Source organism: Meles meles, chromosome 4, assembly GCF_922984935.1.
Source record: "Meles meles chromosome 4, mMelMel3.1 paternal haplotype, whole genome shotgun sequence".
NCBI lineage: Eukaryota > Metazoa > Chordata > Mammalia > Carnivora > Mustelidae > Meles > Meles meles.
In genome coordinates this window covers 102,802,858-102,830,546 of record NC_060069.1, presented here as the reverse complement: position 1 = coordinate 102,830,546, position 27,689 = coordinate 102,802,858, and the positions used below count along the sequence as shown (strand labels likewise).

Here is a 27,689-nt window from a genome sequence, read left to right as displayed (position 1 = left end):
TCTCTTTCCTTCTTGGTCCTCCAGGTACAACCCTGAGGCCATGGTGGGATGCTAAGCTGGACACTGCCACCCCTTCCATGTTACCCTCCAGACCCGGAAGCCCTGACCAGATGGTAAGGGGGCGCCCAGGGCTCCCAAAGCCCCCGACCTCAGAGCAGCCAGCTTCCTCACCGTGCCCCGGGGAGAAGGGGCAGGTGGCTCCTGCCGAGGCGCCCATCATCCTCAGCTCACCCCGGACCTCCAAGACGGACTCGTACGAGCTGGTGTGGCGGCCACGGCACGAGGGTGGCGGCCGGGCGCCGATCCTCTACTACGTGGTGAAGCACCGCAAGGTATGGTGCCTGGCATTGTGCAGACCTCTCAGACCGGGCAGGGCCTCCTGCCTGCTGGCCATCTCCCTTGAGTTCCTGTAGCCTGGACCAGCAGTCCCCACTGCTGATCTTGACCTTCTGTCTTCTGTCACTGCACTTTCCTACCACCCTCCAGGAAGGCAGTTGTGAGCTGAGGCATGTGGGATGAGGCCCAGGAAAAGTCATGCATGCTCCTTCAGGTTCTCTGTGCACTGGTTTCCCAGAAGTTACCACCACCAGCTTCTCCTCCTGGGCGAGAGTTAACAGTCTCCCTGTTCACCATCACCTGCCCTCCCCCTTCCCTCTGTCATTTGTCATTGATGTTTTTTTTTTTAACCAAAGGAAGCTCCACTGGGCACATCCCTGCAGGAACTCCACATGGCAAACTTGCTCTAGGGCCAGGAAAACAAATATTTGTGAGCAAGTGTTTTCTCTGAAGGCTCTAAAATAGCCCCTCAGTTTCAGGATTCCTCATGGCTCGGCTTTCACAAGCCGGCATCAGAGCTCAAGCCCATGATGTTGCTCAGACCTCGGCTGTTTCTCCTTGACAGACAGAGGCCTGTCCAGATGAGTTTTTGGGGAGCTAGCAGGGAGAGGACTCCTGGCTCTGGCAGGGTGTGGGGATAGCTGGCTAGGCCACCTTCTTGGACACAGTGTCCTGTGAGACGGGATGAGGCTATGGGCTCACCTGCTGTTACCCCACAGGGATGAAGGACATAAGATTTCCTTTAAGAAATGTCCTGGATGAGCATTTCAGTTCATCCCAGATGTGTGTTGCTTTTCCTAAGACCATTGGACAGTAGAAAATTATTGTTCTTTTTTTTTCTTTAATATTTTATTTATTTGACAGAAATCACAACTAGGCAGAGAGGCAGGCAGAGAGAGAGGAGAAGCAGGCTCCCTGCGGAGCACAGAGCTCCATGTGGGGCTCGATCCCAGGACCCTGGCAGAGAGGCAGGCAGAGAGAGAGGAGGAAGCAGGCTCCCTGCGGAGCAGAGAGCTCAATGTGGGGCTCGATCCCAGGACCCTGGGATCATGACCTGTGCCTAAGGCAGAGGCCTTAACCCACTGAGCCACCCAGGTGCCCCGAAAATTATTGTTCTTAAATAGATTTTTTAAATGTTATTTGATAATGTATTATAGGCACCATATCTTATATACTAAAAGTATTTATCAACTGTTCTTCCGCACCAAAACTAAAAAATGAACCCAGCCCTGTGTAGTGCGGTGTGTTGGCTATGCAGTAGGGTTTTCCCCTGCTCTGGATCCCGCCAGCCTCTCATCTTCTGTTCTTTCCCTCTATGACCTCGGCTCAGGACAAGTCCAAAGACACACTGACTCTGGCTTGGTGGAAAGACACCAGGAAAAATTGCCTCCTAGGTGGGGGTTGGGGGCCCATTCTCTCACTGATACCGCCTGTGGGCCTTTTCATAGCCAGCCAGCAAAGGGCGTGAATGTATTTTTAACAAAAAGCTGCATTGTTCTGCCCAGGTTATGGGGCAGGGCTGGTCCTAATCCTTGTTTCCCCTGTAACTAGACACCTCCATCACAGAGCTGTACAAAGAGATCAGGGCAGGCCAAATGCTCACGATCCCCAGGAGACAAGAACCAGCAATGAGAACAAGAATCCTATTTTTCAGGCCAATAGGTGGCCATGAAACGGCTTCACCAAGAGGCAGGCTGGCAAAGGCCACGCGTGGTGATCCGGAAATGCCAGGCCAAGGCCGCATTCACCCCATGTGCGTGTGACAGTGACTAATGACCGTGCTCTTTCTTAGTTTTGTTTCGAGCCCAGTGGCAGTGTGAGGCCAGCACTGGGAGAAGGAGGGAGAAAGGGGTATAGGACTTGGAGAGGACCGCGCCCCCGCTGGGTCTGGCTTCAGTTAGGCTCCGGCCTGTGGGGCACTGGGGGCTGCTCAGTAGACACAGCCAAGAGAGAAATTATGTCTTGCAAGTCGTGCGTTTCTCAAGGGACTTGCAGGTCTTATGGATCGTCACACAAGAAAGGATTTTGAAGTGAGAAACCAGTGTTTGGGTTGTGTTTACAGCCCTTTCTCTTGCAGGAAACTGGGAATCACTCAGCTCATTTTCACTTTTCGTGAAGCCGGTTTTACTTCCTGCCGCATCTGCAGAGCCCAGGCTACTGTGTCTGGGTTTCCAGTACCACTGAGGGTTCTCAGTTTGTAAAAACTTCTCCCCTTGGAACAAATCTTGGAAGTCTGACATAAATGAGGCCAGACCATCCCTGTCCCTTGAATAGGAGGTTTTGTTCTACTTCAGAATATTCTGCTTAGGGATAAGGGCTTTTCCTACCAGCTGTTTAATTCTTGAGCAAACCACAGCTTCAGGTCCCAGCAGACTGTGTGAGATCCTCACTGTTGACAGTTAAGCCTTTTGTCCTGGAAGGTGGGGTAGGGAGATGAAGCAGCCTCTCGGCATCACCTGTCAGGGAGAAAGCCTGGATTTTTTTCTTTAAAGGGCTAGGAATTTGGAGCCATTAAAGATTAATTCATAATAGTTACAATTTATCTGCAGTCATTAAACACAACGTAAGGTGTGAGGGCAGGAGCAGAAAGAGGAGGATCCAAATGGCCGCAACCCACCAAGTGGAGGATGTGGGGTGAATCTGGAGAAGGGGTCAGGCCTCACCGGGAGCCTATTGTGTGCCAGGTTCAGTGCCTGCCACTTTAGGTACGTCATCTCGTTTAATCTTCAGAGGAAGCCGAGAGCTTTTATTTGACTCCTTTTAGAAATAAAAACCGTAAGGATCAGAGAGGTTAGGAAACTGGCTCAGGGTTACACAGTTGGATTTAGAGACACAATCAGAATTTAAACTCAAAATTTTCTGTCTCCCAGACTCTCTTTCTTTCTAGGATGAGTTACATATGATTATGAACGTTTCCTCTGTAGTCAAGTCATGATTTTTGTGCTCACTAGCAATGTAGTTCTAGGCAAATTTCTTCTCTCTCCAAGCCTTAGCATTTGTGAAGCAGGAACAAAACTAGCACCTGTCTCTTGGGCTTTTGTCACAAAAGCTCTTCATAGGGGCTGTGAAGTGTTTGCTTCCATGCTGAGCACACAGTAAGCACTCAACAACTGAGACTCTTTCTGCTGGTGCTGCTGCTTTTATCCTCCTAATCATCCCCCCAGAATATAAACTGAAGGGACTGTGTTTATTTGGTTTAAATAGAGTGAGGAGAAAAAAAGTTAAATGTGTAGGTTTTCAGAAATACAGAGAGGAGGTCTTTGGAGAAATTCTTAGCAGCAGGAGGCCTTTCGACCCTTTGCACAGAATTTTCTTTGATGGGATGGTTAGATGAGGGATCGTGGAGCCTATTTCACTGTCCCAGTGAGGAGGGAAGTCCCAGGGCCGGCAGGACCCGTCAGCACTACCCCTCCCCAAACCCGGCCCACTGGACTTCTTTTCCTCCTGCCCTGTTGGACTCCATTCTGCTTTTTCCACAAACCTCAGCCAGCGGAAGCTCTGGGCTGAGATGCCGGGTCTGACACCAGCTGCCTTCTCCAGCAGGTCACAAACTCCTCCGACAACTGGACCGTCTCCAGCATAGCGGCCAGCCAGCACCGCCTGACCCTCACCAGACTCGACCCTGGGAGCTTGTACGAAGTGGAGATGGCAGCTTACAACTGTGCAGGCGAAGGCCAGACAGCCATGGTCACCTTCCGAACTGGTAAGGAGAAAACATTGCCCCCAGCTTGGGGTTTTGTGGGCCTGAACAAATCTCACGAGGCCCAGGATGGAAGTCCTGCTCACCTTGACCCAGCTGTTCACCTTGAACTTTGCCTTCCTTTCAGCTGTTGCTTCCCTGTGGTTTATGAGCCCAGGCTGAGGTCCTGTGTCTCATCAGAAGACCTGTCAGCCGGTCTCTCTGGCCACTGCCCCCCCCACCCTGGAACACACATGTGCACATGCATGCGCACACACACACACACACACACACACACACACACGCCAAATGTAGTACCAGGATGGTTCGACACCCTGCCTCCCCCCTGCCTACCCTCTGACAGAGTCTCAGGCTGAATGAACTCTCTGGAAATGGAGACTTAATATATGCTCCCCCACCTGCTGGTTTCAATCCATTTCCATCCAGGACGGCGGCCCAAACCTGAAATCATGGCCAGCAAGGAGCAGCAGATCCAGAGAGATGACCCTGGAGCCAGCCCCCAGAGCAGCAGCCAGCCAGACCATGGCCGCCTCTCTCGTAAGCCCCCAGCAGTTCAGAGGAGCGGGAGTGAACAGGAGTCAGAACTGGAACCAGGTCCACTGCCTTAGAAGGCTCATTGCTGCAGGTGGAATGGGGTCTTGTTCCATGGGTCTGGGAAGCCTTACGATATTTTCCTGGTATCTCCCCAGCCAACCCCATTAAGAAAACATAGATTGGAGTTTTTCAAGTAAAACGTGGTCGTCTGACATGGGGGTGGGGGGAATGCTAACCTTTTGGGTCCAGATAGCACAGAGGAGACAGCCACAGACTCTGGGCCCTCCACAGGCTGACACTGCAGAAGCATGGTTCTAGGGTCCCTAGCTCAAGGGCTTCTTCTGGGAGAAGGTAACCCAGGTAGTTCTGGAAGACCGGATATGACCACCAGAGGGAGAGAGCTGGGGAAAGAAGAGGCCCCCATCAGGAACAGGCCAAGTCCAGTTGCAACCAACTTACCATATCCCTTCTGCTTCCTTCTTCCCTCACATCTTGTTTCCTCCAGCCCCTGAAGCTCCTGACAGACCCACTATCTCCATGGCCTCTGAGACATCAGTGTATGTGACCTGGATTCCCCGTGGGAATGGTGGCTTCCCAATCCAGTCCTTCCGTGTGGAGTACAAGAAGCTAAAGAAAGTGGGGGACTGGATTCTGGCCACCAGTGCCATCCCTCCTTCCCGGCTCTCGGTGGAGATCACTGGCCTAGAGAAAGGTAGGGGTCTGGCCACTATCCCACCTGGTCTCCCAGCTGTCCCGGACCCCTCGGAGGACGGTCAGAACTTTGGAGGCTCTGCTTTCTGCTGGTCTGCCACCTGCCATCTTGCTTATGTGGATGCCCTTGGCAGTGCTCCCTCCATCCTACAAACCCTTCCTTACCCGCCTTCTCTCTGCAAGAGGTCCATAGGTAGCCCCTCTGTGGCTCCTTTCTGAAGAAGATGGGAGTTCTTGTGTCCTTTGGGCACTTGCATTTGGGGACGGGCTACCCAGGCTCTGGGTGTGCTGGGTGGGAGTGGGTCACAAGTGTTCTCTAGCTCCCGGGTTCAAGTGAGTGTCTCTTACCAGGCACCTCCTACAAGTTCCGGGTCAGGGCTCTGAACATGCTGGGGGAGAGTGAGCCCAGCGCCCCGTCCCGGCCATATATGGTGTCAAGCTATAGTGGCCGTGTGTACGAAAGGCCTGTGGCAGGCCCTTATATCACTTTCACCGATGCTGTCAACGAGACCACTATCATGCTCAAGTGGATGGTAAGTAGCCTCGCACAGCGTGCAGCGGGGAGACGGGGTCGAGTTTCATGATGACAGGAGCTGGCTGCTGCAGCAGGAGCCGGAAGGAATCTTCTGTCCCTCTTCTAAAATCCTCCCCCTTGGGTGGCCACCCCCCAAGTCCCCCACACCTGGGAATTTAGCCTGAGAGCTTCATCCTTACAGTACACAGGCAGGTTCAGAGGGGACTTACGTCTTTGGAGAAGTGGCTGTTTCTGGTCTCCCAGAGCTGGGGGACCTTTAGGCTAAATAACAGGTGATCTTAGGGCCTTCCCCCAGAAAGCCTTGGAGATACCAGCAGAAGTATTTTCCAGGCTCCCTCAGTGAATTTTTAAACTCTAGGCTGGAGTAAAATTTCTATTCACATGAGGTCTCTGCTCCCTGGTCAACTCGTTTTTTCTTTATTCCCTGTAGTATATTCCAGCAAGTAACAACAACACCCCAATCCATGGCTTTTATATCTATTATCGACCCACAGACAGTGACAATGATAGTGACTACAAGAAGGATATGGTGGAAGGTAAGAAGCACTTTGGGTGATACGGTTTTCTCTAGTGGCAGGGGGGCCTCTGTGCTGCTGCAAGTATAAAACCTGAGCTGGTGGGACACAGAGCATCTGTGCACATATCACGGGCCCGTGCCACACCTGGGGTCATCAAGATCATCAGCCCACATGCTTCCTTTCCTCCGGGGCTCCTCCGCCCCAGGGTGCCCTGCTGCCTTCACAGCACCAGCCCAGACACACACCCCCGTCCGAGTCCAACTGTGACTGGCTCCAGGCAGACCAGATGTACCGCACTACGTGTGACTTTCTGGCTGTCTTTTCCAGGGGATCGATACTGGCACTCCATCAGCCACCTGCAGCCAGAGACCTCCTACGACATTAAGATGCAGTGCTTCAATGAGGGTGGGGAGAGTGAGTTCAGCAACGTGATGATCTGTGAAACCAAAGGTGATTCTCTTGAGGCTCTCTGCTCCCCTCTTGCTATTTCTAGCCAGCTAGCACCAAGTCTCTGTTGCATGTGGCGGGCTGGTAGCTCTTCCTCATGAAGACTCCTTATTTTCCAAGTAAAATATCACTTTTAACCCTTCTGTTCATTTGCTTGGGCCTCAAGTATGAATAGGGTTGCCATCCTGATGGCTTCAAGGAACTGGGGAATTAACTCATACAAGAGGAGCTCAATACCCATCCTTAAGGTCAGAACTTTCTATAAACACTATAGTTCTATAACATTTGGTGCTTACCTTGTTGGTTTACTAAATTTAACTACAACGCCATTAGGTAGGGAAGAAACTGAGCAAGTTCACTTAGCCAGTTAGGGGTGGAGCTCACCTTGGGCCAAGTTCATCCAACTACAAGCCTGGATTCTTTCTCTGCACTGAAACATGTTAAACATCTCCACATAATAACTTGTTAATATTTGCACATTGGTCAAGTGGAGAGATACCACCGTCTCAATTTTGCAAATACAGAAAAGGTATAAGGCAGGGATATTGCAAAGAACAGAATCAGAAGAGGATCACAAAGGAGTAGGAATGGAGACAAGAAAAGAATCCATTTTCCCAACATTGGCAACATTGTCTCTCTAACTTTGCACTGCTTTCCTTCCCCTATTCAACAAATGCCCCGTGCCTCCTGTGTGCACTCCCTGCTGGCTTCCAGCCTGTGCAGTGAAGGGAGAGGGCAGATACTGCGCAGCCAGAAGTCCTGCAGCAAGTGACACAGGGAGTGCCCGGGGCAAAGAGAGGCTTCACACTGGGCCGGAAGGCTTGAATCCTGAGGCTGGACTAGTCCAAGGGGCAGGGCCAGGCTGCATATTGCCAGGTGATGGGAGGGTATGGCATCTAGAAGGAGGACGAGAGAGGGAGTGCTCAGGGAAGGACCCAGGTGATCTGTGGGCATTGGATCGTTGAGGACCCTGTGGCTGTGAGGTCGAGAGGGCTAACAGGTGTCCCTGCAGGAGTGGGCTGGGGGAGAGTGTGGCAGCTGTGAAGTACAGGTGAAGCCAGGGATGAGTTGGAGTCTGTCCTGAGGTCGTGTGGGTAGGACCAGGGACCGCTAGCACCTCGGGGCCGGGGGAGACTAAGGGGAGTTCAAAGTGAACCATGAGGTATCTAGCACACAGTGTGTGTGGATGACGTTGCCGTTTATTGAAATGGGGAAGCCAGAAGAGAAACAGAGCCGAGGAGAAAGAAGGAACAAGGGGAAGCCACTCTGAGACTTCCTGGGGCTGGTTCTTCTGAGCCCCTGGGAGAGAAGCAGATCTCCTGGTGGAGGAGGGCCCCGGGCACAGGGACTTGGCAGCCATCAGGACACAGGACAGAGTGTAGAGGGTGTGGCCTGAGAGGGACAAGGAAGGCTCCCAGTTCTGAGGAGAAGACAGAAAAACACAAGCAGCAGCCCCCAGAGAAGTAGTAGAAATCACCAGGTGTGCTGTCAGCGTCGAGAGGAGGACACTGTGAGGGGGAGGTCACGGGTCAGACCCAGCCTGCTACCACATGAGCCAGAGGACGAGTTGCCATCTTGTCAGAGACTTGGTGTTTCCCAGTTACCGTCCGTCCTAGAGAGTCCCCCTGCCTCCATCTCCCTGCTCTGCGGCCAGGCTCAGACCTAGGGTTTTGCATCCCTTTTCTGCCCTGGAATAGCAAATCCATGGGTAAATTCTGCTATTCCCAAGATTTTCTTCCCGAAACTCACTGGCTATTCTCTGAGAAAAACCCTACACCTCTTCTGCCCAGAAGACCCAGTCTGACACCAGTGCTTGGCCCACAAATAGCTCAGGTTGTATATTGAAATAGAAGGCGGCCGCATTCCCTTCAGCAATACCAAATCTCCCATCAGAGGCCAGTTTCATGCTGAGCTTGGACACCACACTCATCTAAAACAGTTTTTTCAGGCACGGCCTTGTGAGTTTGGCCGCATTTCCTACTCCCATGGAATCAGGTTTATTGTTGGTGCTGTTTTTTGTTGTGAGGGAAATGTCAAATGATGGTGAAGTGAGTTTTGTCCACAATTACAGCTCGGAAGTCTTCTGGTCAGCCCGGTCGGCTCCCACCCCCAACTCTGGCCCCGCCTCAGCTGCCACCCCCTGAAACTGCAGAGCGACCCATGGGCACCGGGGCCATGGTGGCGCGCTCCAGCGACCTGCCCTATCTGATTGTTGGGGTCGTCCTGGGCTCCATCGTCCTCATCATTGTCGCCTTCATCCCCTTCTGTTTGTGGAGGGCCTGGTCTAAGCAAAGTGAGTGAGTAACCACCCCCCTACCCCCCGCCCCAGCACCTCAGGGAAGGAGCCTCTGGAGGGGAGGAGGCTCCCTTCACATTCAGAAGAGCGTGAGCTCCTGTGCCCCACAGGGCTCAGAGAGATAAAAATATGCCAAGCCTGGGCCCTTTCCTCCAGTACACGACCTTGGCAGATAGAAAGTATGCAGTGGAAAGTGGCCTGTCCTCTCTGTGTCTCTGGAACTCAGTACTTATCTGGTTTCAACTCTTTCATGTCTGAAGCTGCTGCTCTGACCACAAGTTCATGTTGAACGTGAAACCCCCCCACCAACTGATTCTCTGGGTTTGCGGATGCCTTGAGCTCCCCCTCTTAGCCTGTTACCACCTATTTCTGCTTCAAACGGCAACACATCTGGGCAACTTGTCTCATTTAAACATTGCTGCTTCTGCTGGCTCACAAACTTCTTTCCCCCAGACCTGTGCTGCTGTATCTCCTCACCCTTCTCCCCACTGTAGAAGAGTCCAGATGTTAGGAGAAATGGGTGACTGCAAGAATATTCTGTCTGAGAACAGTCTCATCCCTGGGGCAGTGTCCGCTCCCTGCGTACCTGTGTAGTCAGAAGTTTTCTGAGATTTCTACGGTATTGGAGCTGCCCTGGGCCTCCTTGGCCTAAGCATACCTCTGTCCTTCTGTCCTTGCAGAACATACCACAGACCTGGGTTTTCCTCGAAGTGCCTTTCTGTCCTCCTCCTGCCAGTACACCATGGTACCACTGGGAGGACTCCCAGGCCACCAAGCCAATGGGCAGCCCTGTCTCAGTGGCCCCAGTAGACGGGCCTGTGCCAGTGGGATCCATGTGAACAGGGGCTGTCCTGCAGCTGCCACGAGCTACCCAGGTGTGAAACCTCAACAGCACTGCCCAGGGGTGCCTCAGCAGGTAATGTCACCCTGGGAATGTGAGCACATGGGTACAGGCCAGCACGGGGAAGTCGGGCTGCCTCCTGGGGCTTTTTCCCTTCTCGCCTCTAATCCTGGGCTACTGGGTCTGGCCCTCTTTAGTTAGGAACAGCTCATTCTGTTGAACACCAAACAGGAAAGTTACATGGACTCTGATGTGACCTTTTTGTTACTCTTTCCTTTGAGCAGCAAGATGACACCAGCAGCCTGCTGAAGCCGACAGTTCTTGGCACTGGATATGACCCCCCCAGTCACCAAAGTCCCAGGTAACCGGGCCTCTCCCATCCGCAGCTTCTGCTCCAGAACTTGCTTTCTCGTTAGCTCCTCAGACCCAATCTCAGTCACTAAGGGGAGTCAGGGAGAGGGGCACGTCTGACAGCCTGCTCCACCAGACTCATCTCCTGAGGAGGTGTTGTGTTTGCAGTTATAATGCCCTTCCTGCTTTGGGGCATGGGTTGGCCTGTCAGAAGTCCTTCCCTCACTTGGCTGGCCACAGCAGCCACATACAACTGGCTCCGTCCACAGGCCCCTAGACACCTGACTGCATATCCTTTCATGCACTCAGCATTTACATGGAATAAAATGGAAATAGACTAGAATTCCCCATAGAAGTGGTGGTATGAGAGCTTTCAGTGTTCAAAGGGGAGCTGTCCCCGCCCTGTCTGAGCCCTGACCAGCTCCGATGCCCTCAGACATGGAAGCAGCCAGGGCGGTGGGCATACAGGCACACTCTGCCTCCACCTCACTTCTCCATCTGGTCTCATGCCTGCAGGGGTCCCCTGTCTAGCCCAGACGAGGGCTCTTTCTTATATACACTGCCTGATGACTCAACTCACCAGCTGCTCCAGCCCCACCAAGACTGCCGCCGTCTCCAGGAGCAGCCCACCACCACAGGCCAGTCAGGCGTGAGGAACATACCCCAGGGTCCTGGGCTGGAAGCAGCCTGGGACCCTCTTTTTCACCGAGGTTGGTGCGAGGGGCAGGGTGGGAAATTGCACAGGCTGGGGATGGCATGAGCTAGGTGTCCACAGCCCCGCATTGGCCTAGAGAACGGTCCTCAAAGGTGGTGTTAAGAGCCATCCAACAGCTCTTCTAGGGGAGGGACAGGGAGTGAGCCCGTTGCAGTGAACCAGGTGAGGCCGGCTCTACAGGGCAAGCTGTGTCCTCAAAGGCTAAGAAGAGGACAAATCCCCATTTCAGAGAAAGAAGCCCTTTTGGTCTTGGCATTTTAAAACCATTCACAAATTCCAGCCACTTCTCATCACACCAAGAGGCATTGTCTAATCATCCCAAATACCTTACTTTGTTGGGTCTTGTCTCTTAATTAAGGGATGGGATGATATCAGTCATTAAGCAGCCGAGTCTCACATCATCATCCTAACTCTGCTCCCACAGAGCCTTTGGTCCAGGGGCCTCAGTGCACGCTGCCCACCCCATAGTCCTCTTTCATGCCAGGCTCTTGGAAATCAGCGGACGCTCAGTTGGGGCACAGGCTGTTTCAGACAATTGGCTAATGCTTCTTAGATTCCATGGCGTGAATTGTCCATTCGCATGCAGATCCTAGACTCTGTCTCTGGGAGATAAATTCTAAGACAGGGACCTCCTAGAGCCAGACCAGAGCATCATCAAAACCGAACTCCCATCTGGGCTGGGATGGTTATGCCCAAAGAAATTGTACCAGAGGGTTAGACTAGCAGCTTATATCTGGGAAGAACAGGGCTTTCTTCCACATTTCATGGGCTCAGCTGACTTCATTTGTCCCAGGATATAGGCTTAGTGCTTAAGAGTCTCTGGGATTCCATCACTGAAATGTGTAGGTGAGACATGGGTAAACAAGTGCCCCCCGCAGGTCTCTGAGACCTTAGATCAGAAATGCCCTTGCCATAGTTAATGTGTTTCTGCCTCTCTTTTAGGGCCAGTGTAACCAACTCCCATCACAGAGACTGACCCAGTACCACTGAGCAACGGTTCCTGGTCAGTCTGGATTTTCATGTTTCCCATTTTTCTCTCCCTTCAGGGCCCCCGTGCTGCTTGGGCCTTGTACCAGTTGAAGAGGTGGACAGTCCTAACTCCTGCCAAGTGGGTGGAGGAGACTGGTGTTCCCAGCACCACGCCGGGGCCTACGGCGGCCAGGAACTTGGGATGCGGCTCTCCCCCAGCCCACAGATGCATGTAGCTTTTGAAACACCACCTCCCACAATTTAGGCAGAAACCAATATCCCAGAAAGACTATTGTTTTTAAAAAGAGAAAAAATTGGTATTTATTTTTCTATAATAGCCATATTTATATATTTATGCACTTGTAAATAAATGTATATGTGTTTTTATAATTCTGGAGAGACACAGAGAATCCTACCCATTGAGGTATGAGGGGGAAATCAAAGATGCCCTGATAACAGGATTCCACCTGGCAAGAATAACACAGACTAAGGAGGCAGCCCTTCACCGGACACCTCTGCCGCTGCCCAGGAGGCCGCACAAGGCCCCCAGAGAAGCTGCTGAGAGGAAGAATCTTAGGCACACTGTCTGCAACAACGATGAGGGAAAAGCAAGGGCCGCAGTGTCACAGGCTGGAGACGCTCATGAAGACGGCTGGACCGGGTACTGCAGGAGACCTTTTCAGAAGATGCTGATGAACGCAGATGAAGATGTGTATTGTTCTATAAGCATTAACAAGCCTTCCAGAATCAATCTGTGGCAACCTATCTCTGTAAAAACAAACACTGTAACTAACTTCTAAATAAATGTTTAGTCTTCCCTGTAACCTTCAACTTAGTCATGGATGAGTCAGCATCCTCTTTAGATGTTAGGATTCAGTTCAAGTATTTGAAGAAAATCTCCGCTTGTGACATCTCAGCTCTGGCAAGAGTTTGAGAGCTGGGAAAGGTAGCAGATGTCTAATTCTTTGTCTTTTCAAGTATTGTGTTAGTAACTGTTTAGTCCGAGAGGGAGACAGTGTGAAGCAGTTAATGCAGTTCTCTAACTGAATGGACTCGAGGCAAAGCTTTGGTCACAGAGATAGGTGTGGATGATGGAGTATTTTTTCCAGAATGCCATTTAGTTAAGTGCTAGGCTGCACGTGTGGGGCCTGATAAAACTCACTTTCCTTCTTTCCAAAGATAAACTGACATTGCCAGAGGAGTTGAATCACTAGTTGTTTAAAATCAACACTTAACGTCCATACAGCCACAGGATCAACCTTTATGCGTGCAACTGGCATTAGCTGGAGGCTGAAGCCTTGCGCGGAAAGCCCTAATGCCCAGCCGTTCTCAGGAGGGAAATCTGTGTGCTGGGCTTCAGCAAAGGTGAGTGACAGATGCAGGGCTGCCTGAGGCTGTCCCTCTGGGTAGGAGTCCTGGGGCCAGACTCGCCCACCCTAGTCACACCGGGGAGAAACCAGCTTCTAGGACAAGTGCACCCTCTACTGGCCAGAAGGGACACCGGGCCTGGGCTTACCTTTGTCGCATGTTTTTTCTGTCCAACAGCTAAACTGGAAAAAGTGTTCTCAGCGAGATGTGACATGATCTTCAGAAAAGTTGTATTTTAAAAATATCTTAAGAAATAAAATGAAGGACTTTAAGGAACATGGAAATGATAGAAGAAATAAGTTGTGACTTGAGCCATGACCCTGCACTGTGGGCCTGAAAGTCACTTCCAAGTGTAGGACCGGGCCAATACTCCCAGTCTTCACTCAGCTAATCCAGGGCCTCTCAGAGCTGGGCTGTAACTCACCTCCTAGCCCACTGGCTTCAAATTTTATTAGATTTTTTGCTCCTTGATGACCCCAGGCAGTTGTCAAAGTCAATTTTGGTGAAATTTTAAGGAAGTGATATGTAAAATTGCTTTCTGCATAGCCCTGGAACCATTAACAATATTGAGTGGTTTTTGCTCTCAAAAAAAAAAAAAAAAAAAAAGGAAAGAAAAAAATCACTTCTAAGGCACACTAAATAAGATAAATATGCATATTTACCTTAGTCAATTGTGGGAAAAGACAAAAGTTATCAGGCCTCTAAATTTTAGCCTAGAAAATTAAGCAGCTTAGATAATTTCATTATATTTTCTATTTCTTTAGATTCCAAGTAATTATTATAGTCCTTTTTAAAAGACTGATTCAGCTGGCAAGGGCTTTATAATGTACCAAGGGAAGAGTAAGACCTAGTGGGCAGGCGCTCCCAAGGGCACAGAGCCCAGCTCAGGCCCAGAGCCCTCTCCAGGCAGCATCCTCCAGGACAGGACAGCCGGACTTGGCAACAGTGAGCAACTGTGACACAGGGGCTTCACTCAGCAGCTGCTTTTTCTTCTAATGTTGGGTTTTGAGGATACTGTGGAAAAGGGTTCAAAACAGCCACGTTACATTAGCAGTTGACCCAGAGGTAATGCATTGTGGATGGATTTTGGCCTCACTCTCAGAAGTAAGGCGGCTTTCTCTGAGACACAGCCAGAGGCAGAGAATAGTCTGATCAGGAAAGCGGGGGTGAATGGAAAGTTATCCCCTGCCAAAGCCGAGCCCTAGTGATTTCCTTCTGTCTAAAGCTGAACTTCCCAAAGACTCTGAGACTAAAGTACAGATTGAGACTAAGTCTGGAATCAAGTAGAAATGAAACTAAAGCTAGCTCTAGGTCTTGTCCAATTCAAAATAAAAAACAACTGAGTATTAACTATATTATCAGATCTAGAGGATGAAGCCTGACTATTGTGGTTGGAAGTGTTGATTTAATCTAGTTCAATATGGGGAGAAAAAAAAATAATCCTGATTGGTTACAGAGTTGAAAAACTCAGGGTATCTTTGCCATGACTCTTCCATAGACTCTCAAGTCATTCCTGCTAGTTAGAATCACAGAACTTCAGAATGGGAAAGAGAGCTTATCCAAATCCTTCATTTGTCAGATAATAAAATGAGGCCCAGGAAGATTACGTAACTTCCCCTGGCTCTCACCACCATCTAGGGAATGGTGTCTCCCAGGAGACAAACCCCTTTCTCCTGGCAGTTGCTCGATGTAATAGCCAGCCAGCGAGGAACGGAAGCCTCCTGCCAAACAGCTAAGTGAGTGCATCTGGAAGTTGCCCTTCCAGCTCCAGCCAAGCCTCACAGGGCTGTGGCCCCAACTCCCAGCTTGACCATAACCTTGTGAGAGACTCTGAACCCAAAGCAGCCAGCCCAGCTGCTCTCAGGACCCTGGGTGAGATAAGTGCCTGTTGTGTTAAGCAATGTTTGGGGGACCTTCTTGTAGCAATAAATAAGTAAAACTCTCAGAGCTATGACTAACACAAAAAGCTTGAAGGGCACCCATAGTTTAGGGCTTACAACAAGAAAGTCATAGCAGGTGTCTCCAGTAGAGAAGCTACTTCACCAGAGTATTTAAACTAATGGGCACAAATTATTCAGTTCTCTTAAATAGGAACAGGAAAACATCTTTGAAAGGAAGCAAGTCCTATCTCATGTAGAGAGACGGGTCAGCAGGCTAGTCACAGGTTAGGAAGACGACGCTGCTGGGTCACGTTCTACGTTGATGTAACATTTCCTTCCTCACCTTTCCTTCTCCATGACGAACTTCTATTCTGGGACAGCTCAGTGGAGAAGCTCATTTGTATATACGGACCCATAGAGCTCTGAACCTAACATGCTGAGCTCTGTTACTAACAGGGATCCAGATAGCAGGGAGACCATTCCCAAATGGGCACAGCCATCAGCTATGACTTCCCATCACTGCTTACCCCCAAACGAAAAGGACAATCAAGTTAGTTTAAAATGTTACGCACAATCAAAAATAATGGTTAGAGACAGTCTCTCAGAGTGATATAACCTATCAAGATTTAGGGATCTACATCAAAACCAGCAAGTGACTCCACTAGAACCCAAAAGAAAACGCAGAGGACATGAAAAACTGTGGGAATACTTAGAAGACCGGTAGAGCTGCAAACACCTTCAGAGAAAAGCCGCCTTGTTGATCGTTTTGCAAAACACACTCCTGTGCTCCATTCAGAGCTGAGGAGTTTGCGCAGCCAGGACTGAGCAGGAAGCTGGGTAGTCTGCTTTCTGCCAGTCCCAAGCTAACCACTCTGCATTTCCTGCAGCCTGAGCCCTCAAATAACTGCTCTGTGAAGTCCACAATGTCAGAATTCTGATTTGCATCTCATTCGAAGATACTGCTGGCAGAATAGCTCGTGCTCTTGGTTTTTGTTCTCTCAGAAAACACTGAATATCAGAGCTTATTTTCCAAGGAATGAAAGAAGCAAGTTTTCTCACAGTCTTGCTAGTTTTTCCTGCCGATGGCTAAAAATTCAGATAAGCAAGAGACAAATTTCCTACAAGATATATTGCAGGTGCTTTCTTGAAATTTTGTGATACATACAGCCTTCTGAGGCTCCATATTCAGTCCATTGGGTTCCAAACAGATCTAAAATGTTTCAGTTCAAAGGGAAATAGATGTCGGGGGCTAGAGTTCATTCTGAGATAACCACATTAGAGAAGAGTTATTAATACTATATGACTAGATCTGGTCTTAGACTTTTAAACAAATTCACTTTAAAATAATAGGACTATTGCAGCCAGCAAGGAAACAGACTTCTGGTAAGCCGTATGTCGGAAATCTTGGATGGATTTGAGGAAAAAAGCAAACCTAAAGGCCCATGGGCTTCATCTCCTCTTGCGGAGGCTGAATGGGTGGGAGGATAAGACCACCTTTCTTCCGCAAGAGAGCAATCTCTTCCTTTAAGGCGGAAATCCTTTCTGCCTGCAGTTGGATCAATTCAGTGACCTTCTGTCTTGCCACAATGTCTGCTTTCCGAGGGCCCTGGAAGGCATTGCCCTGTTGAAAGAAAACACCTCCCTGCTTTAAGCATCACATGGAATGTGAAAAATTCCCCATTTTTATGTTAGTGCTTATCTTACTGTCAGTTTAAATATCCATTGCTCCTTATTTTAAGGGGCCTTCAACTCTTCCACTGAAATCCCACCATTAGAAATGTGCCCCTGGGTCTAATGAGTAACTCTTAAATGAAAATCCCATTAAGTGAGCAATCTGTCATTCCTACTGTAGAGAGCTCAGCACTGAAACCATAAAGGATGGGGTACCCACCCTCCTTTCTCTATACAGCCCAAATTTTGTTTCCCAAAAAGGAATCTCTATTTCCTCATCTGATTCCTTCCCTTGGCCAGCCAACTCCTGCTATGCTTCAGACATTATGTTGTTTTTTTAAATTTTATTTTATTTATTTGACAGCAACAGTGAGAGAGAGAACACAAGCAGGTGGAGTAGGAGAGGGAGAAGCAGGCTTCCTGCTGAGCAGGGAGCCCCATGTGGGACGCAATCCCAGGAGCCTCGGACCATGACCTGAGCTGAAGGCAGACTCGTAAAACTGAGCCACCCAGGCGCCTCCAGAAATTATGTTTAAGGCCTTTGTCCATGGACTAGATTAGGATTCCCTGTTCTGTGTTCTTTCAGAACACTGAACCATTAAAGTTTATATCTGAAACTCCTTTTTTAGGTTGAAAAAGTGGCAGTTTCATACGGTTCAACCTAACTGCCTATGTGAGATCTTTCTTGCAAGATCCTGTGCCTTTAAGAACTAGATGGATCTCACCACCCTACGTAGCACCCATCCTAGAGCATGGTACTGAAGTACATGCTCAATAAGCTTTGAAAGCACATTAAAGGGAAGAAGATGACACATATGTAGTATCCATTCTGTACTTAGAGGTCCGGCAGTTGTCATGTGACTTTGAAGGAAACTTCAAAGAATCACTGAGACAATCAGAGAGCTATTGGCCCTGGCATCACAGGCCCACTAAGCCTAAAACCCTCAGTCATCACCTCCAGACCTCTTGTTAAGTGAGGAAAATGACCTTTATTTGTTTATGCTACTTTCCACAGGGCTTTTGGCTACTTGTAGCTAAGCCCAGGAATCAGCTCATGGCATCACTCCAGCTGCTCACTTCGAAGTCACCGTAACTTGCCCTCATTTTCCTTACCATACCCAACGTTTGGCTATTCTTACTTTGACATGTCCGATCCTTTTTTTTTTCTTGCCACCTATATCCCAATTCATGCTTAGATTGCTGGAAGAATAATAGTAATGGAGTCAGCTTTGGAGGTGGACAGACCCTGGTTTAAAAACTCAGCACCATGCATTACCTCTGCGGTAGTTACTTAACTACTCTGGGCTTTGGAAAGTACTGTTTTGAGAGCTGTAGTATGAAATATTCCATGTAAAGAGACTATACATGAAAACATATTACTTTAATACCATAAAAATTACCTATGTAAAGATAGGCATGGATGGATCTGCTATGTAAAGAGACATACACTATTAATTTTCTTCCCCATTCAACTGATCTATTCAAACTCTTCAGACTCTTTTCTCCAATATATCTGGGCTTATCAAAGCACATAAAGTCAACAAGTGTTTATAACTGCTTATTATATGAAAATTGTGTTTAGGCATTAACCTCCTAGAACACTATCCTGACTCATCACTCAAAAAATTCTTCAGTGGATAAAGGGCCCTTGATACTCAGATTTCTACTATCCTTTCATATGGAATTTCCAATGATAAACCTCCCAATTCCTCTTATTCATTCTTTCTGTGCTTAGACAGGTGATTATTAAACTCTAGCCTGACTCAGAATCTTCTGGAAGGCCTGTTAATGTACCTGGCTGGGCCCCTCTCCCAGAGTTGCTGATTCAGTAGATCTGTGGGTGGGGCCCGAGAATTTGCATTTCTAATAAATTCTCTAGACGAAGCTGATGCTGTTTTTCAGGGGACCACACTTTGAGAACCCCTGGCTTAGACCATTTCCAGGATGCTTAAAGAAAACCAAGGGAGGGGCACCTGGGTGGCTCAGTGGGTTAAGCCTCTGCCTTCGGCTCAGGTCATGGTCTCAGGGTCCTGGGATCGAGCCCCACATCGAGCTCTCTGCTCAGCGGGAAGCCTGCTTCCTCCTCTCTCTCTGCCTGTCTCTCTGCCTACCTGTGATCTCTGTCAGATAAATAAATAAAATCTTTAAAAAAAAAAAAAGAAAAAAAAAACCAAGGGAAACAATGGGCATTTTTGCAGATACTATTGTAAGAATATGACATACATTTTAAAACATGTCACATATGTCTTAGGTTCCTAGAGGTTCCTAGAGGACACTCACCTAAGTGAACCTTGAATCAGGTGAACCTGTATGAAATACATTGTCCACCATATACTATGTACTAAGTATTATGTCAGGCTCAATAAACATTATGTAAGAACAAGTTGAAAGCCATAAAAATAACAAGTGTTTTAATAAAGTAATATGAGATCCCACAATTAAAGATACCCACTTTAAATCAAATGAAATAAACACATATTGGAAATGGGTATTTGTTATAAATTTAGAGATTATTTTGGTGTCATTTGTACCTAATAACCTTACCTTACCGGGACTAAGGCAAACCCCATAGATTAGTACATATGTAAACTCACGGCACTCAAAAGGCATACAGTAAAGCTAATCCCTCAGGCTCACCTTTAAGTAGGTACCCGCAACTTCATGTCCTCAGGGACCCAGGTGGACTGGAAGTGGTCCAAGATCAAGGTTTGTTTAAATGCCAGCACTTGATACTCTTGTGAATAGCTACCTTCACAGAGCTTCCCCAGCTCTGATAAATGGTCTGAAGGAAAGGAACATACCTGCTGGTTCTGTAGTGTATTCAACCGAGAATCTAGTTTCTTCTTTTCAATACATAAGTCATTCATCTGATGAAGCTTTTTGGTGTGTTCTTTTGTCTTCATCATCAACTCCCATCGCACCTGAGCAATCTTTTCCTGCCAGGGCGGGAGGATGTAAAATGGGTTAAGTGAGTAAGAGAGGAAACAGAAAAATACATGTTCAGATTTGATCAAAACCATTCAGCAAATATGCAGATGAAAAAAATATAATCGGAAATCACTATGAAAATGCAACCAGAGCCAGCTGCATTGGCCCTGGCTCAAATAGAGAAAAGAAGAATGTGGGTATGCTCAAAGATACAAGGAGGTAAAAAAAGATAGACATAGGTATCACTTCACTGTTGAAGAATAAAATCAGTATGCATACCGAGTGCACTATTTATTACTTAAAAGGAAGAGTATTAATTTAAGCAGCAGACTTTCATATCTTTTTCTTTCCCCAGTCTTGGCCCAAGATCCTCAAGTAGCCAACCTGCATGGCCATACATCTAATGGCTTGCCTTTGTTCTCTTACTGCTCCAAAAATTATTTTAGATTGCACATATTATCTCCAGCATTCCCCCTGAAAATCTTGGGTAAGCAAAGATGAGACAAGATGACACTAGGAACCTCTTTTCCTGCCCTGTCTACTGATAAGACAGGAAACTGGAGAAGTCATAAGGACTTGGGGGCTTATAAAATCTTTATACAAGCTCCTATCTTTGAATCTAGCTACAGTTGGGGCATTGCCTCCTCGCATAGCTCAGGGAACAATGTAGGCAGTAACATCTTCTAAGACCCTACCAGCGAAATAGTCCAAACCGGTTATAGTATTTATTACTTCGAGATGTTTTCTAATTTCCAGATCCAAAGGGCATGTATATGCCAAAGGGCATATAGGGAGAACTACAACTGGGATCCTCAAAGCACAGCAGTTCCATCTCTAACACTGTCAGAGCATTTATTTCACACTAATGGAAACCTCAAAATGGAATCTTGGTCATCGTCCAATCCATTTTGTCATATTTCCATGTACCCAGGACCCCAAAACCTATGCTGCTTTCATCCCAAGACAGGCAAGTCCCTTCAACCAAGTGAATGGTCAGGATGCTGAGACAGGCTTAAGATCATGGGGGAGCCAAGGGGGAGACACAGACTTGTCTCTGGCTACTCAGATGCTACTCAGGAACCACTGATAGCATTTCTTGCCTTGACCCACGTTCAGCCAAGGTGGGTCACCTGTCCTCTCAGCCGTACCTCCCACATCTTCATTTCCTTTGCATTCGTTAGCTCCTTCCGAAGTTTTTTGATCTTTAGCTCTTCAAGCGTTGTGTTCACAGAAAGTGTCTGAAGGGCTTCTAGGTCTATCACACGGCCAAACTTGCTGATCATCAGTTGATGGACTGTTTCTTCCATTTCTAAAATAAGACATCACTGTCTTAGTTTGTTCAGTGGCCCCCACTGTTATCAAATGAACAATACCGGTAGCAACAACTTTCCAAAGAACAGCTTTTGCAAGAGGATGGTAAAAGACTTTATGTTACCAGTTGGCTTTTCCTCCATGACTCTTCACCGCTCCTTTCCTCACTTAAAATGCCCAATCCTGCGCTGTCTTTTCGTCTACTTGAAAATCCTGTGTAAAGCAGACTCCGTTTTCCCCCAGCCGCTTCTACCCTCTGCTGTGCCCCTCCTCACACTGTCAAGGGCCCCATCTAGACAAGGAACTCTTCAGATTCTTTTTTTTTTTTTTTTTTAACGACTGATCTCTACAGTATCCAGTGTTAAGGACAGAGCAGGCACTTAGAGGAAGTTTCCATCATACTCCAAGTAAAAATTAAAGTCTGAGTCTCAAACATCCCAGGCTCACTCTCATCCCAGTTCCCACTGGCTACAATGTTCTTCCCCAAATAGCCACATGGCTCCCTCTCACCAGCCCATTTTCTTTTTTTTTCTTCTTCTTTTTTTAAAGATTTATTTGATGGAGAGAGAGAGAGTGCATAAGCAGGGGGAATGGTTGAGGGGAGGGAGAAGCAGGCTCCCCACTGAGCAGGGAGCCCAATGTGGGGCTCCATCCCAGGACCCTGGGATCATGACCTGACCTAAAGTCAGACGCTTAACCGACTAAGCCACCCAGGTGCCCCTAGCCCATTTTCTAAAACCAAGTTATAAGAATCATTTCCAAGACACTCAGTTCTAAAGGGGTAACCAAGAGCAGGTCCTCATCCTCTAACCAGGAAAAACCACACCTTACCAGTATGCCTCCTCTCCAGGGAGCTGTTCCTGGCTCCTACAGACCTGAGCACTCTCCTTTCCCGTCCCTTCTTAATTTTTCTTCTTAGCAATGATCTCCATCTAACATGCATTATAATATATCTTACCTTTGTTTACTGTCTTTCCTCAACATGAGAACAGTGGAGCTTCTGGGGATAATTCCATATGTGGAGTCTGAGCTCCCCAAGAAAATATAATCTTGTAACAAGACTTTCTCGGTCACTGGACTGCCCCCTAAGTGAAGTCTTGATACCCTAAGGTATCAAAAGATGATAGAGTTCTACAATGGTGTGGAGGTTTGTATCTGGTTATGGTTGAATATAATGATAAAACTGGCATGACTGTCATTGTGCGTGATCCAGGAGAGGCTGTTCATGTGTATTTCATGTGAGCACAGTCCCCATGGACTTGTGTAATGAAGCAGCTGTGATAATCAGTGATGCAAAAATCAAATGATGCTTAGATTATTTGCACACGTGTACTAGCCGGTGGCTGCCTGCTTGGCCTCAGTAAGAACCTTGAGACTCTCTCCAGCTAGTGCCCTCTGCCATGACAGCCTCATGTACTAGGATGTGGACTCTGGTCCTTGCCATTCCCCCTGTGGAGCCAGCCTCATGCCCTTCTCCTGATTTGATTAGGCCAACTAGCGTTTACAGGGGACATAAAGCTTTCTGGAATATTTTTACCACATGCCTTCTCCCTGGCCAAGAGCTGTGTTCTCCTTGAAAGGAAGTAAACTTACCACTTCTCACCACTATGTTCTAGACTCTCCTCTTTTTGTTCACTGAGGCTGTCAAGGGAGGAAGGCAACAAAAAGCCAACTGTGGTGTTTCTCATCTCTGCTATGCCTTTGTTCTCTGACTTACAGAAAAGGAACCTACTCCTAGTTCTACTTTCAGAATCAGGAGAACTTCAACCAGACTCACAATTTGCTTTTCAGAAAATGGGTTGAGGGCAGGTGGGGAAAAGAACTGAAAGTTGCTGAATAAAACTTACACCACATGGAATTATTCCCTTTTATTTCCATTAACACTTTAAAAATTTGCATACTTCATTTCATCTTCACACATTTTCCCAAACTTAGAATTTACCCAAACTGAAACAAGCTTCTTTCTTTGTTTTCACGCTAGTTTATTCCTTGGCTTAATGAACAGTACTTTCAGATATAAACAATATTCACGGCCTACCAAAGCCAGAGGAATGGGAAGTACATGAGAAACACTGGAGCCTAAGGATTACACCTAACAAACTGTGTGTCTCTAATCAGTGTTATTTAAACATGCAGTCTTAATGTGTATTTTTTTTTAAGATTTATTTATTTATTTGTTTGACAGAGGTCACAAGTAGGCAGAGAGGCAGGCAGAGAGAGAGGGGGAAGCAGGCTCCCCACTGAGCAGAGAGCCCGATGTGGGGCTCAATCCCAGGACCCTGGGATCATGACCTGAGCTGAAGGCAGAGGCTTTAACCCACTGAGCCACCCAGGTGCCCCTTAATGTGTATTATTTTTTTATTTTATTTTATACTCCAGCCACCCATGAAGGCAGAACCATCAATACTCATTGGAAACTGGCCTCTACAAATTCAAGCAACCTAGACTGGTTGACTAGTTGACCACTATAGGCTTCCCATTTTTTTAATTTTACAAATTAAAATATATATATTTTTTATTCTATTGTGGCAAAATATATAACATAAAATGTATCATTTTAAACATTTTTAATTGTAGAGTTCTGTGGCATTAAAGGAGATACTAAGGTATTGGCAATATTGTTGTTTTTAAAGTTAGAAACTTCACAACGTACACTTTCTATTCCAAATACCAAATATTCAAAATGTATTTTGTTTTATTTTTTTAAAAGCTTTTATTTATTTATTTGACAGAGAGAGAAATCATAAGTAGGCAGAGAAGCAGGCAGAGAGAGAGGAGGAAGCAGGCTCCCCACTGAGCAGAGAGCCTGATGTGGGGCTCAATCCCAGGGCCCTGAGATCATGAACTGAACCAAAGGCAAAAGCTTTAACCCACTGAGCCACCCAGGCGCCACTCAAAATGTATTTTAAAGGATCGTAATATTTATACTGTGCATCTATCATATCCACCACAACTCCAGATAGATTAAAAATGCAAATATGAAGAACACTACTAATACAGAAACTATGGATAAAATATCTTTATGATCTCAAAACAGGAAAGGATTTCTTAAATAAGACATATACAGACACAATGCACAAGCCATAAACGTTGGTAAAATTAACTATATTAAGATTTTAAATGTTTATATCCCAAAGTAAAAAGGCAAGTCACAAACTAGAAAGAATCTGAAGTGCCTTAAAAGGCAGAATATAGGGCACCTGGATGGCTCAGTTGGTTGGGTGTTCAACTTCATCTCAGGTCATGACCCCAGAACCCTGGAATCAAGTCCCACATCAGGTTCCTGTTCACCAGGGATTCTGCTTCCTCTACCCTTCCCCCTGCTCATATGTGCTCTCGCTTGAGCTCTCTCTCTTTCTCAAATAAGTAAATAAGATCTTAAAAAAAAAAAAAAAAAGACCGATTATAGTAAGAACTCCCTAAAATCAATAAGAAAGCAAGAAGTAGAAGTAAAAAAATGGTAAGGTTTATAACAGGCAAGTTACAGGAAAAGAAACACAAATAAATGGCAAATAAATGTATGTGAAGATGTTTAACCTCACCAGAATCCAGGACACATGAATAAAAACCACAGTGAAATACAATTTAACATCCACCAGGCTGGCAAATATATCGAAGTCTGACAGCATCAAATGTTCCTGAGAATATGGAGGCTGGGCCATCCTCACTGACAGGGAAGTGGCAGGTGGTTGAAGGGGGGGTTGAGATAAAATGGTACAACCATGTTGGAGGGCAGCTTGGCAATATATAGGAGTACCTTCCAGAAATGCATAACATCCCTCTACAACCCAGACACCCCAGTTCTGGGGATTCACCATCTCCCACGCACAGGGAGATGTGTACAAGAAGGTTCACTATAGCTCATTCATCATGAAAAATTAGAAATAGCCAAAATATCCATCAACAGAAGATTGAAGAAGAAAAAAAAAAACCAACTCAGAGTCCTACAATGGAATATTGTCACGGCAGTTAAAATAAAATTTTAAAAAAAATAAAGTGCTGTAATAAATTACAGCAGTATGGATACCTCTCAAAAATCGGTTTAATAAAGTGAATTGCAAAATGATATGAATAACATTACAGTTAAAAACACGCAAAGTCATTCCATATGTTGTGCGTGGATACACACATCTGCACGTGTGCTCACCTGCCAGCCGACCCTGCGAAGGGTCCAGCAGAACACTATCAGAAAGAGAGGTGTTCAGTTGCATCTTCACTGTTTTGATTTCTTAAGCTTGGTGGCTAGTATCTAGGTTATGTTACTCTATATTTCATCATGTGTTAAGCCTTTTAAACTTAAGAGAAATAGTTTCCACGATAAAGGATTTATTCTTTAAAAACAAGAGGGTGACAATTCAGTGGTCTTAGGAGAAATGGTAGCTAGGAAGACAAGAAAGTGTTTCCTTACTCTCAGTGGTTCTGATTCTGTGATTACTTACTGTTTTCAGAGTTAATTCCCTCTCTTATCAAGATAGTACTAGATAATGTGTGGGCTGAGTTACTTACTGCTTATAGTTTTTGCCATCTCTCTCTTTTCTCGGATAAGCTGTTTGCGCCTCTCCCGGCATTCCTTGTTAAGTTTTTGCTGCTTGGAATTTTCCTCATGGAGCTGTATGATTCGTTCTTGCAGGCGTCCCAAGGAATGGTTAGAAAAGACCAAGGTTCCAGAAAGATCATTAGGAATTTCTCCAAATATTACATGCTCTACCTATCAAAACCAAAACAAAAACCAAGATCGAACTAAATGTAAGATCATAGAAAGCATTTCCTTTTCTGTCCCTCGTTTAGGTCATTGCCTTCAGACCTCTGTCATTCCCACCACTGAGTAAGGTAAAAGCTGGAGTGGCCCTCGGATAGTAAGCCACATTATGCCCCTGTATGGACAGCAAATCTCCCTTAGACCATGCCTAATATCTGCTGCATAACCACAGAACAAACATTTCACGGTGAGTGTACTACGCAAATCGCTCCATAAAGCCAATCCAGTCTGGGTCAGGTTACACAAAACATATGTGAGGCCGGACTAAACCTTTCCTTCTAAAATACAGCTTTCTCTCTTCACCTGACAAAATGGGGTACAAAATGCTTCTCTGCACCTTAATATAAGCTGTAATTCTAATGAGTGTGGAAATGAACAAAGAGGTCAGAAAGAGAAAGGATATTTTCCTGTTGTCTTGCCCTCCCTCATTCACAAGCAGAGATTAAGACAATTCTTGCATCATTAGTTCATGTCTATTTGAGGACGGTGTGCAAAGGGACGTGTGCACAAGATCCAAGATTTCAACTTCCCAGCCATTCCTCTCTTAAGTCATAAGCTCCCTGGGGCACCTGGCTGACTCGGTCAGAAGAGCATGTGACTCAACCTTGGGGTCGTGAGTTTGAGCTTCATATTGGGAGTAGATACTCCTAAAAAGAAATAAAAATAAACTAAAAAAATAAATTCAAAAATATTAAGTCCTAGGCTCATTTCCTCAGACCTTAAAAACAATTAACTGGACTTTGGAAGTGATAATGAGCCATCAGGAAATATGTATGTTTGGCTATGACTCTTTCACAGCAATCTGAGAATGGGTAAGAAAAGTTGGGGTATCATTATTCAGGTAGAATCCTCAGCAAAGGGCTGCACTTCTTCCCACGAGTGCCCCCAGAATCTTTTCTGGGAAAGCCTGGCTCTGCTGGCTCTTCTGCTCAGACGGGGTGGGGCACAGTCTCCAGACCCATCACCTGGTGGAGCTTGAGTGGAATCACCACGAGCAGTTCGTTCAGCCGCTGCTGCTTCTCCCGTTGGTAAGCCTCCAGGGCCTCCTCTGCCACATTCAGGTTAGCTGCCACAACTTTCACCTGCGGAAAGCTCCATGTGTGAAATGTGATAAATGGGGACATCTTGGGAGATGAGCGGGACCTGCTCTGTTGGGCTGTGATTAAATGAAGGACCCCAGTTTGTAGCCCAGGGATGTGTATTATTTTCTTCCTGCTAAGTCCCGATCCACACTGCTTTCTCAATCATTCCTATGTCTCCAGAGTAGTAAAGGTCTCGTGACTAAGAGTTCAGAAGGCATGTCCTCATCTCCCTTTTATTTTCTGCATGAAAAGCAGCTCTCAGCATGGAATGTCTTTGTCAAGATGGTGGAAATCTCACTGGGCTATCAATGCCCTCAATAAACAAAAGGAAAAAGCCCTTTAAAGGAACAAAACTACTAACTACGGTACTCATGAAGCATGTTTTTCATCTAAAAAATTTGAGTTTTCCAAATCATTTTATACTTACAAGAGAAGAAGCAATCTACCAAAAACATTTGTGTATATGAAGTCTTAACGATACTTTCCAGCCACAATGCTCTCAGCCAAAGAATGAAGTCAGAGAAGGACTTCTCAGAAACATACCATTATTGACTGTCTACTATTGCTACACCATTTGGGGTGTGGAAAATGTCCTCACATGTGTTGTTTTATTTAATATTACAGTGAACTCCTGCAAGGTATCCCAATTAATGGGGGGTGTTTGTGATCAATTAAATAAGGTCAAGATATCCACTGATCTACTTGACAAAATTGGTAATTGGCAATCTTATCTAAGG

The 27,689-nt window shown here is 46.7% G+C and overlaps 2 protein-coding genes across 5 annotated transcripts in view; one reads left to right on the top strand and one right to left on the bottom strand.

Moving 5' to 3' along the window:
- The window catches only part of BOC (BOC cell adhesion associated, oncogene regulated), a 70,864-nt gene extending 57,177 nt beyond the window's left edge, over positions 1-13,687 (top strand). Inside the window, exons 7-18 of one of the 4 annotated variants that reach the window (XM_046003428.1) lie at positions 25-332; positions 3,877-4,039; positions 4,463-4,573; positions 5,076-5,282; positions 5,633-5,814; positions 6,247-6,352; positions 6,662-6,784; positions 8,853-9,074; positions 9,758-9,993; positions 10,203-10,279; positions 10,786-10,979; positions 12,031-13,687. In XM_046003428.1, coding sequence (XP_045859384.1) covers positions 25-332; positions 3,877-4,039; positions 4,463-4,573; positions 5,076-5,282; positions 5,633-5,814; positions 6,247-6,352; positions 6,662-6,784; positions 8,853-9,074; positions 9,758-9,993; positions 10,203-10,279; positions 10,786-10,979; positions 12,031-12,218 — 2,117 coding nt within the window. In that variant the 3' untranslated portion in view covers positions 12,219-13,687. The remainder of the gene's footprint in view (positions 1-24; positions 333-3,876; positions 4,040-4,462; positions 4,574-5,075; positions 5,283-5,632; positions 5,815-6,246; positions 6,353-6,661; positions 6,785-8,852; positions 9,075-9,757; positions 9,994-10,202; positions 10,280-10,785; positions 10,980-12,030) is intronic. The other 3 variants (XM_046003427.1, XM_046003426.1, XM_046003425.1) reach the window with 3 other exon arrangements.
- A 2,769-nt stretch (positions 13,688-16,456) lies between these two features.
- The window catches only part of CFAP44 (cilia and flagella associated protein 44), a 147,997-nt gene continuing 136,764 nt past the window's right edge, over positions 16,457-27,689 (bottom strand). The window contains exons 31-35 of the mRNA XM_046001509.1: positions 26,836-26,952; positions 25,618-25,819; positions 20,949-21,109; positions 19,674-19,808; positions 16,457-16,822 (exon numbers count right to left, since the gene is read on the bottom strand). Of these exons, the coding sequence (XP_045857465.1) occupies positions 16,634-16,822; positions 19,674-19,808; positions 20,949-21,109; positions 25,618-25,819; positions 26,836-26,952 (804 nt within the window). The 3' untranslated portion in view covers positions 16,457-16,633. The remainder of the gene's footprint in view (positions 16,823-19,673; positions 19,809-20,948; positions 21,110-25,617; positions 25,820-26,835; positions 26,953-27,689) is intronic.